Source organism: Dermacentor silvarum, chromosome 4 (assembly GCF_013339745.2).
Source record: "Dermacentor silvarum isolate Dsil-2018 chromosome 4, BIME_Dsil_1.4, whole genome shotgun sequence".
In the NCBI taxonomy this organism is placed as follows: domain Eukaryota; kingdom Metazoa; phylum Arthropoda; class Arachnida; order Ixodida; family Ixodidae; genus Dermacentor; species Dermacentor silvarum.
The window spans coordinates 11,131,045-11,142,310 of record NC_051157.2 but is presented as its reverse complement, the minus strand read 5'-3'; the positions used below and the strand labels follow the sequence as shown (position 1 = coordinate 11,142,310).

The 11,266-nt window shown below is 45.8% G+C and overlaps 2 protein-coding genes across 3 annotated transcripts in view; both read left to right on the top strand.

Annotated features, from left to right (window-relative positions):
* The first annotated feature begins 5,945 nt into the window (after positions 1–5,945).
* On the top strand, positions 5,946–7,137 carry LOC119449433 (mitochondrial coenzyme A diphosphatase NUDT8-like). The gene has a single exon (XM_037712604.2). It carries the CDS (start codon positions 6,058–6,060, stop codon positions 6,835–6,837), a length of 780 nt encoding a protein of 259 aa, XP_037568532.1. The 5' UTR covers positions 5,946–6,057; the 3' UTR covers positions 6,838–7,137.
* Positions 7,138–7,310: 173 nt separating this feature from the next.
* LOC119449431 (PHD finger protein rhinoceros-like) overlaps positions 7,311–11,266 on the top strand; it is a 66,695-nt gene continuing 62,739 nt past the window's right edge. The window contains exons 1-5 of one of the 2 annotated variants that reach the window (XM_037712602.2): positions 7,311–7,651; positions 8,245–8,390; positions 8,771–8,833; positions 9,981–10,072; positions 11,092–11,249. In XM_037712602.2, coding sequence (XP_037568530.1) covers positions 8,333–8,390; positions 8,771–8,833; positions 9,981–10,072; positions 11,092–11,249 — 371 coding nt within the window. In that variant the 5' untranslated portion in view covers positions 7,311–7,651; positions 8,245–8,332. The remainder of the gene's footprint in view (positions 7,652–8,244; positions 8,391–8,770; positions 8,834–9,980; positions 10,073–11,091; positions 11,250–11,266) is intronic. The other variant, XM_037712601.2, reaches the window with a different exon arrangement.

Sequence of the window (11,266 nt, the reverse complement as noted above, 5' to 3'; positions counted from 1 at the left end):
GGCATGGCTGCAGCTGAGCGGGACATGCCCACAACGCTCCACTTACTAAACATCACTGTGGCGCGCCATTCAAATTTGGTTTTGGATGTTCACGTTGACGCCACTACTGCTAATCTTGGCGTCTATGACGCGCTGAATTTGGAGGCTATCCCTCAACCTACCGTTGAGTTCGCGGCATATCTCCAGAGGTGTCTCGTCCCTTCCCTTCGCTGTGCTAGTGTACGAGATAGCTACGCACAGCTGTGTTTTCTCGCACCGAGTGACACGAGTAGCACATTTCCTTTTGAATTCATCTTTACAGCAATCACACAATTAATTGTCTTTTGTTAGCTCGTGCGAGTATGTCTGCAGTGCCCACATCGGGTTAGCAATGGATGCTACAGTGCCGGGCGCCGACGCCAACTGTGGCACAACTGTGGCTGCTGTTAAGGGATCAATGCTATTCCTAAATAAACGCATCACTGTTTTGATGATCCAAATATAATCGCACTATCAGGGAGGGAGCAGTCTACCTGAAAGAAGCAATATTTTTTTTATTTGGGGTGTTGCTACGCTGCGCTCCACAAAACCCCAACGACTGCTTCCTTCGCGTCGGCATCGCGGCTTTCGCCGCAGCACCAAGGCACAAACGGGAGCAGTATCCGCTTGCGCAAAAGCGGACGCTCGCATCGTCGGTGGCCGGACGACTACTAAGTCTTGATACAAAATGCAAAAACAAGGTTCAAAATTGAAAAAAAAAAAAATTGTAGCAGGGATCCTTCAATACTGGTACCCTAGTAGTAGTGTAAAAAGTGGGATTCGAACCCATGCCCGGAAGACCTCACTGCAACCTGAACGCAGCAGCACCTTAAACCGCTTGGCCATCCCATTTTTTTTTTTTTCTTTATTGCTGGAACTTTCGCTTTGTAGACACCAATTGCAACAATTTTTGCCAAAGAAAGCAATACATAATTATGCATATACACATAACTTGCATATAACTTGGATGCATATATGTTGTGCGGTCAGCCACATTTTGGCTGGCACTGTCATGTCAGGTTTAAAATTCTTGCGAGGGGCTCAATTCTCGTCAGCCAATCCAGGGGTATTCCTGATCTTTAATTACGTCGATGAATTTCGAAACACCCTCCCGGAAGAGTAGTCGTGCAGGCCTTCGGTCAGGCTCACACAAAAACAACCTGCCATTCGAGCCCGCCACAAACAGTGGAGGCCCATTGGTATAATGAGGTCCAAAGGCAGTCTGTCCTCATTTTCTAAAGTTAAAAATCTAATACCAAATGGATTTAAGGGCAATTCTTTCTGCAGTGTTCTTTGAAGAATGTCCCAAAAATAAACCCCTTCCCAACAATGCAAAAAAATGTGGTCGATTGTTTCCAGTTGTTTACATATAAGGCAGTTTGCTCCCCAAGGTAAATAAAACCCCTTTCTTTGTAAAAGGCCCGTACCGGCAAAGTCCCAGTATGTAACTTAAAGAAAAAAGATTTTGTACCTGGCTGCACCTGCATTTTTTAACATGCTTTAAAACATCATGTCCCTGTCATCCACTGTTTATGGCTCTGTACATAGGAACCGGTATGATCATGTCAAGTGTATCCCTGTATAATTTCTTCCGCGACACTGAAAAAGGGTAATCATTAGAAAAATGTACGGACAGAAAACGGACACTGTCAACTACTTCCCTTAGGTACCCTCGAAGAGCACCAGGCATACTTAAATTGCTTACCACATAAGCCGACAGGTGCTTGCTCAGTTGCAACTGGCACATTGTGCGCAGAAAGGGGTCACGCTCGTCTCGAAAGAATGTAAGCCTGCATACTAGACATTTCACAAAAAGATGTGACAGGTCTAGGCCCCCGTCTTTGACTCACTTACAAGTTCATACGGCTACATCTCTCCCATTCTGGTGCCGAAATGAACACAGCTAAAACATTTTTTGCACATTTATACGAGAACAACAGAAAACTTGCATGACGTACCATATCTTGCTTATTAAAAACAAGTTGCATACAGTGGCTTTCGTAAACATTGATAGACGAGTGCCTTTCCAATTTGTTGTTTTTTTTCCTTGATTCGCTTAACTTCTTCGAGCCAGTAGTCCTCATTACGACGGTAATGTTCGAGTGGTACGTACGCCCAAGTATTTAGCTGGCGATTTAATCCATCTAATGTTGGTGAACGTCTTCGGTGTTGACTGCCATTCACCATGCCAAAAACCCAGACACTTACTCCAATTTGCAGTGCTCCTTGTCGTGTTTCCAAAATGTTTAACAATGGTGGTTACTTCTGTAATGCTTTCTTTCGATGTACAGCACACCGCTACATCATCTGCATATGCTAAGAGTTTCACTTCGGCTTCCATGAAGTCAAATCCCCTTATGATACTGTTCTGAATGCTTGCCAAACAAAAGCTTTCTAGATATATGGCAAACAAAAGCGGGCTCAGTGGACATACCTGGCGAACAGAACGCTCTATTTTAATGGGGCCCCCAGTGTCTTATTAATAATAGGCCGTGCTGAGCAGTTCCAGTACGCCAGAGCTACCCCATCAGTGATGATTAATCCTACATTCACATGTTCAAGAACTAACACCAAAATATCTTGCGGGACTAAATCAAAAGCCCTTTCTAAATCTATCAGCAGAATGGCAACAACATACTGATAATCGTAACAGCATTCCAAGGCGCCTCTCATCGTGTGTATATTTGTGGCGATAGTGCGTCCCTTTATACCACAAGTCTGGTGTGGTCCTTAATGACCGACTGTAGTCGACCTGCAAGAACTTTCATTAAAACTTCGTAATCAGTGTTGGTTAATGAAATGGGCCTGTATGATGTGACCAGTCTCAGCATTGCTTTTTGGTCCGTCTTAGGAATAAGGACGGTATGTGCTTCCGAGAATGATGGTGGTAATGCGTTCAAAAACACCGCTTTCAACAAAGGCACCAACTCGTTCTTGAACGTTTTATAAAAAGCTGCACTAAGACCATCCGGACCTGACGACTTATTAGGACTCAGGTTATCTTAGCGTTTTCAATTTCTGCAGGGGTAATGGGTGCTTCTAGAAGTGACTTCGTTTCGGCTGATAGTTGAGGCATACGTGACACAGTTTTCTCTGTACCCTTCGATATCCACTGGCTTGTATGCAAAGAGCTGCTCGTAATATCGGTTAAAAGCACATGTGATGCTCTCTCGGTCACTCAGTTATAGGTCATTCTCTTCAATCACTTCCATTTCGTTGCGGCGTGCATGCGTCTTCTCGATACCTAGCGCGCGTTTCGTGGGCGTTTACCCACGGCCGATGCTTCCAGCTCTGGCTCGAACGAGCGTGCCGCGAACTTCGAATTGCTCCAGCTGTTGTTTTACCCTGATTAGGTCATCTTTAAACAGAGCAGGCTGTTTGTTTTCCAGCGCAGTTATTTTCTGCAATGGTTCTTTCAATGCACTCTCTCCCATCTTATCGCGCTATTTTAACACGCTGCTTCTTTCAATTGCCTTTATTTTAAAGGTTTGTTTTAGTAGGTCACACCCAGTCTACACCTATCCAGTTTAACATCGCGTATTGCTTCAGACACAAAATTTATCAAAGGCTCGTGCCGTAAGAGCATTGCGTTTAGTTTCCATAGGTCCCAGTTAAAACTATTACTTCCTTTTTTTAAAGTCCACATCGCATTTGACTAAGCAATGGTCCGAGAAAGAAACGGGTAATGCCATGGGTGTTCTGTGGTAATACATTGTAAATGTTACATGTAGGTATAATTTGAAGGGACACGTAAATCCTGTCTAGGCTAGCATGACTAGAGTCCTGAAAATGCGTGTACTGCACCTCGCGTTCCCCTTCGAGACAATCGGTAACGTCGACAATTTCATGCTCCTGTATCAGTTCCTTCGAAAATGCGGTCCAATTTTTGTCGTTCTGTTTCTCCCACTCAGTACGCAATTGAAATCCCCTAGCAAAACCAGTTGTTTCGTAACATTTAAATGTTTCTTAATTTCCGAAAAGAAACAGACTCGGTCGTTAACCGCGTTTGGCGCATACACACAAATGACTCGCCAGTCACGCTCGTCCAACGAAAAATCGCACGACACGATCCTACACGACACACAGGAAAAATAATTTTGTATCACAAGGGCCTGTAACTTCTTGGGCGCTTGGGAACATGGAGGAATCCTTCATGCTTGGGTTAGAGTGTACTAGAAACATGGAGGAAGTGACTAGAAATATTCTAGTACGTACACTCTACTTGGGCTTTGTTTTCGGAGAGCCAGAAAGTAGACTACAGGAAGCCTTTGCTGCTGAAACAGCGTGTAAAAAGGTGTTTTAGCTTTATCATTACACAAAAACATGTTGTTTCATTTTACAACTTATGATTGGATGTACAATTATATAAAACGTACAAAGTATCAGCTGGCCGTTAAAGTTGGAGGACAGACGACAAGATACTCGCTCGCTTTGGAAGAACTTATCTGTTCTTGCTTTTCTTCGCTTGATTCTGCATTGTAGGTGAGTAAACTTTATTGAGAGATGTAATATAGGTGAATGAAAGCCTTTTATGTAGATTTTATTCACACGGCGCCAGATTACCCTCTAGGTGAGAAACTCATGTTCTCCAGCAAATTTCTGCCGAAACCGAAACCGGTGTGTGGTAACCACGTAGGTCGTGGTGGTAACAAGCAGTAATGTATTGCATTATTTAGGTTGCCATGTCGCTTGCAAATATATTCTTTAGAGTGCTTGTACCTTCTGACGAAGAAAACTGACAAGCAAGAGATACTGTTTCTGTTCTAAAGCATTGAATTTAGGTTATTCATGCTCCTGATCAGACGTTGCTTCTAAGCTCGCACTGGGCTTTTCTGCTAAGACCATTGACTCTGAACCAAGAGGATTCGTTATCTGACAAAGTCGTAGAGGAGAAAGCTCTGTGCGGTCAGCGCCATTGGATATGACGACGTGAAGCTACGGAAACAGCAGCGACGGTCACAAAAGCTTAGCAGGCGGCAAACCGAAAGCGAAACTGCCTATCCGACTGAACTAGATCTGCGGGAAATGCAGGTGTTTCTCACATGTTTTTCCGCTTAAGCCCATCGTCTGCTTTGTTACGAGTTCTATGGTCGGGCACGATGCATAGGGCGTACTGTTAAATATGCATGTAGTCCGAGTTTCTGTTGTGCACTAAATGGCATGCTCATTAAGTTTTATCGAGTAATGTTAAAGCTGCTAGCACAATGTTTAGGTTAGGACAAGCGGTCTTTCTGATGCACTTTTTCAGCTCGTACGGAGAGCCTAAGTGCGAGAGAAACGATGCTCTTATTGCTGCAGAAGATTCCAGCGGCTTCAAAGCGCAAGGTTCATAGCAACCGTACTGCTACATATTACCTTCTTACTTGGCGTTCCTTTATATGTATGTGTGCATTGTCAAATTACTGTGTGCCGTGCGGCCTGGATTTATATCTCTTGCAGCAGTGATCGTCCACGGGAAAGACACGCGATCATGCATCCCATCATGTACATTTTGAGTCACATGCTCAGAATCTTTCGACCGAATAACTGACTATCCGTTTTTGACGCTGGTTCTTTTCTTTTTCCTCGAGCCTTGGCTGCACTAGTACGAGAGAAAAGCGCAAGACGTGTCGAGGGAGCGTTGCAATAAACGTCTAAATTACTGTATACGTTTTGAACGAGAAGAAAGGGAACCGAGGGGCCCGATTTTTATTATCATATCATAAGAAGCCACCAAATGTTTTAGTATACGTTTTAGCCACTGTGAAGTTTCGGGACGCGTAACACCCCAATATAATTTAGATTTAGCACGCGGGTTTCAGCGGGCGGAACAATGGCATGCACTGGGCGGAGCTACATCTACTACGTAAACGAGTCGATCGAATCAAAACAAGCGATTTGCGCGAGAGCAGCGGCGTGTGTATGCGTGCTATCACGTGTAGCCAGTGTAGCGAAGTGCAGCACCGAAGCGGCGGAACCGTGGCAGGTATTGTAATGACAGCCAAGTAAAGTACAGGGGCGATACGACAGCGTGTACGACAGTAGAGCACAGTCGGGTAGATGGCTTTTCAGAAACACAACGCGCATTTTCTTGCGTGGTCGTTGAACGGTCTGGCTAGGCTTACAAATGTTCGCCGAAGCAGCGCCACGACCCTCGACGGGACGTTTTTCTGCGACGACCGGAGGAAAGCCTGCATGGATTCTTTAGTGAGATCATCAGAAAAACTAAGTCGCACGTTCCTCAACGTACCTACTACGCTGTCAGCTGCCGTGTTGGTTCCATTCTGCATTAACCGCGGAGGAGAGCCCGCCGTCTTGCTGACATTAAGGTCACGAAGCCTCGCCAGGCACGGCGGGCTCATTAGCTTTCCTGGAGGCATCGCCGACAAAAGCGACGAGTCAGCTACGGAAACGGCGCTTCGAGAAACTGAAGAGGAGCTCGGTATACCGCCTGCAAACGTTGACGTGTGGGGATCTCTACACTCGCTTCCGTCTCTGGGCTCCGCGATTTCTGTCACGCCCGTCGTCGGGTTTGTGAAATCCAAAAGTGCCGCGTCGTTGATGGACGAGCTCACAGTGAATGAAGGCGAAGTGGAAAAAGTGTTCATGCCATCTTTGCGAAGCCTGTGCGACCCTCGCGGCTGGGAGTACACGTGCTGGAAATATCCCGGTGTACCAGACCATGCGTCGCCAGTTTTTGTTCTCAACGGCGACGAAAAGATTTGGGGACTAACTGCAAGAATATTGCATCTGTGTATGGCCAGTATTTTACCAGAACTGTACTGCAGAAATTACCCAGTCAATCTGTTAAACGTTACTAACGGTGGCAGTAAGCTCTAAAGTTGATCTTGTAACTGGTGTGCACGGTGGTACTTTGGGTACTTCTAAATCGGATGTACGCTCATAGAATACCAACTTGTACGCTCTTCACACGGCAGACAAAACTTGTGCCGTGCGCAACAACACAACAGATTGACTACGAAACTGTGAAAGACAACACTTGCGGACATGCTGCGCACATCGTGCACGCACACGTAGCAGCAGGCGCAAAAGCTAAAGCAAAAGTAGCAAAAGCTCATTAAAGGCATCGCCACAGTTTCGCAAACAAAACCGTGTATTGATTTTTGTTGCTACACGTTTGCAGCGTGCTACCTCACAATAAAGTGCGCACTTGCAGCTTATAGTTAGTCTAACGCAGCGTTGTGCTAGTCTATGAATGCTGTGATCGTCCCAGCGGTGGTTTCAGGTCGGCCCAGTATGGATGTGTTCCATCGGCGCGTACTCGATCACACTGCCATCAACACTGTGGCGAGGCCTAGTGACAGCAATGGCAAGTAAAGGAGAGTAGCACTTACCGTATTTCGGAGTAAACTTACGCTGTAGTGAAGTGTTGGACGGCAGAAATGTTTGCGTTTGACTCTCTCCTGAGCAGCGCCTGACGAAGACGCCAGTGAACACTGACAAGATGGATTTCCGTCGGGATTATCACGTGCTGTCGCCCTGTGTGTAGCGCATTCGTAGATCATAATGGCGCCAAACCGTGGTTCATCTTCGTCTGGTGAACAAACAATGTGACCGCCCTCGATCTGTGACTGAATGCGCGCTCACTTGTTTTCCGTGATCATGAACTTTTCCCTCTAGGTCAAACCACGGGGTAAGTTTTGAGCTCGACAAGAATCGTGGTTGTGGTGTCCAGTGTCCAAATATGGGTGATGAGGGTGAGGGGCCCATTGCGCACTGGCCCAAGAAACGGCTCCGTCAACGTGTCAGCGCACGTTTCGAGTGATTTTAGCCTGCTGAGGCATCGTCATTTCATCGCATTTGTTTATATCGTGGCTCCAGCCATGTCAAACGCTGTCAAAATAGCGATGTGATGGGACGGGAGGAGGAGTGGGCATCGTCACAGGTTCGGTCGGTTACGTTAAGGCTGCGTTTTTCAGCGCTGAAAGACGGATTTTTCAAATAAGGATCATCTACTTGAGCAGGGAATACGCTTACCACGTAGGAAGCTTGAGCGGTCTGCAAGATGAGTAGTAACGGATGTCGAACCAGGACGCACCAGCGGGTTTGAACGCATTGCGCGGTATTTTCGATTACTGCTAGTGGCCGCGAGGGAGCATGTTGGCTGCGCTTGTGACCGTCGCCTGCGATTAGACCGTTTAATGAATGTAATCTTGTTGTCTCGAATTTGAAGAAAGTGCGCGGAATGCTGTTGTGATAATTTGTGCCTTCGTTTTGGTTCTGAAGGGTCGACAACGACGCTGCAGTTTTGGCGGGTAGCGCCGGCGGCGGCGCCGAAGAAAAAAGCCGCCAACGCTGTCGCCGCACTGCAACAATGTCGTCTGGAGCCAAGCAGAAGCGTTCGTCGATTGACGCCGGCAGCAGCTGTGCAGGTGTGTACGCGTAGCATAGTTGTAATACGCGCTTATTTTGTGAATGACAGTACGTGCCTGTTACTAGCGCCTGAGCGCAGAAGCTAGCAGAAAGCGAGCTAGCCGTATTAGTAATCGCTGTTATGCTTGCTGTCTACAAAACCCTTGAGAGCTCTAAACCAAAATGAGTGTAGTTATGCCCCTTATAAACATTGAGATGTTGGTGTAGGGCTAGTCTGTGCTCAGCTGTTGAAAATTGCTACTGGAGCATACAAGTAATTGCATTACTGAAAGTAAAAGTTCTTAATGGTGCTCAGGTACAAGTTAGCCACATATTTTATGCATGACAAGTATAATTAGCATTTGATGCTTGAGCTAAAGATTTGCTTGTTTCATTTCAGGAATAACAAGTGGAAGCAAACGATTGAGGAAAACAAGCACCTGCGAAGATGAGGACAGCCGGCGTAAGTATCATTATCATACTAAAAAAAATGGAGCATACTGTAAAGAACCTAATCTTCCCAAAAAGCTAACCGCCAATGCTTTTAACTTGGTGATGAATGTTTCTGCTATAAATATTAATAGGCCCACTTGTAACTAAAGGCAGTGCCCAAAAGACAGTCACCTGGGAAGGTAAGAAGAACAAGTGCTAAACCCGCACTGTTTATTCACTGCCATGAGCTGCTAAATGTGTAGGAAATTTATGACACCAAGAGCACATGCACGAAGACAGGGCTATTGCAACAGTGTCTACATGTGTGTGTCAAGAAACACTCTTTCTATTGTGCAGGTTGATAGACGAATCATTAACACAATCACGTGTAGACGCCGTTGTGGTTGCCTTATTTTTGCACATGTGCTCTTTGTCATGTATTTCCTACATATTGTTCCGTATCAATATTTACCAGCCCATGCCAGTGCGTCAACAGTGCGAGTTTAGCGCTTGTACTTTGTACCTTCCTGTGTGATTCCCCTTTTTTTTTTTTGTGCTACCTCCTGCTACAAGTATGTCCTACATAATAGGCCGTGAGAATGTTTTACTAGATAATAGGTTTGTCTGTGTATGTGAACACAAACTTCTCTGTATGGTGCAAAATCTTTAATTGCGCCACAATGCTAGATGTTTGCTTTTGCATGTTTAGTCAACAGTGTGCCCCATCTGCACAGATTCTTAAAGGAAAACATGCATTGCAAAGTAAGCTCATTTCTGTTCAGCTGTCACTTTCGCATGGGATGGCTGCTTCCTGCGATTTCCAGAATACCACACCAGATTACATGGTTGTACCTGCAGTTGTCATTACAGGGCAGCTCTGAGGCTTTTTCATGAAAAACATTTTCAGGTAATGGCTGTAATCTATGGATTGTAGGCCGTCCCATTGGTATGCTAAGTAAAGATCGCCGTAAAACAATGAAGTGAAAGCTTTCAAAGCCTCACTGCAGGTGATGTAGCTGGGATGGCCAAACATTACTGGCAAAGCTTTCGGATAAGCATGTAGCGGGTGCTAGTGTGGGGGATTTTAGCACAATACCTTTTGCACGAACATTGTCGAGCATTTAGGCTTCCTTCTAATCTTGTTGTGCTTTGGTGCAAATGCCCCATGCCATGTTCAGTGTCCTCTTCCAAAGCTGTGCTGCCACCATTGCCTCTGCCGCCCATGTCCAAGATCTACAACAGCTCTTATCGGAGCAACAAGCCTGCTGAGGTGAGTTGTGCGAGCCCGCAGGTTCAATGATGCCACATCCCCGGCACTGGATCAGTTGTTATGGCGTTCTGCTGCTGGGCATGGGGTTGTGGGTTCGATTTCGAGCTGCAGCTGTCAACGTTCAGATAGGCGGGGTACACATAAATGCTCGTATACTGGGCTTTGGTTGCGCTAAATTAATCTTTGTTGCTTTAAGACGCTAAGCCCCCTCAATCAATGATGTTTTTCACTCAATATTGTTGGAAAAGAAATAGCACAGAAGAACATAGTACGGAGTTTATATCAGGGTATCTACCATCAGATAAAACCTGGAATTTTGAGGGAATTTGTCAGTTATGAAAAGTCTGGGGGAAAATGGAATTTTCACCCCTTTTGCTTTCAGTCGGGGAATTTGGTGCCTGCAGTTATTACGGCAAAAAAAGCTCGTGGTTTGCCAGAAGGAAGTGAAGTTTTCAACTGAGCCTACACTATCCGCAAATAATGGTGCCTTTGCTGTTTTTTGAGTCTGAGACTGGCCGCGTGGTTGGACTGTCATGATACGCATGATTCAGTCAAATGTAATATAGTGCATCCCGCCTGATTTACAGCTTATGCTGGTAGTTGTTGCTGAAGATTATGGGCTGGCATAGTAACTTGGCAAGCTGGAAACCGCAATTTCTTTTTCTTGTGCTTGATGAACCTCCACTATCGGGGACTTCCAGGCAGTCTCATAAAGATGGTCAAGGAAAGCGTGCAAAATCAGGGATTTAAAAGTGCCAACGTACAAGACACCTTGACTATATAACCTGATATCTCTTGCACACCTGAAATAAAAGTATTGTGATGGTTCTCGGTGGGGGGGGGGGGGGGGTGGGCGAGTGTAGCCACAGCAGAACAGAAATTTCTATATTACAAATAGTATGTGTATTAACACACTACTACTAATCGGCAGCCATGATACGCAGCACCAGCCTATTGTGAGGTTGACTTGAACATCCTTGACTGTGCTGACTGTGTGCGGTGCTGTTGTGTGGATGCAGCTCTTCCGGAAGGATCTCATCAGTGCCATGAAGCTGCCTGACAGCGAGCCACTGGATTCAGATGACTACTGGTTCATCTCTGACGGCTGGAAACAAGAGTGGGAACGGGGAGTTCAGGTGCCCGTTAACCCCGGACACCTGCCAGAACCTGGCGTGAAGTGAGTGGCAACATTGC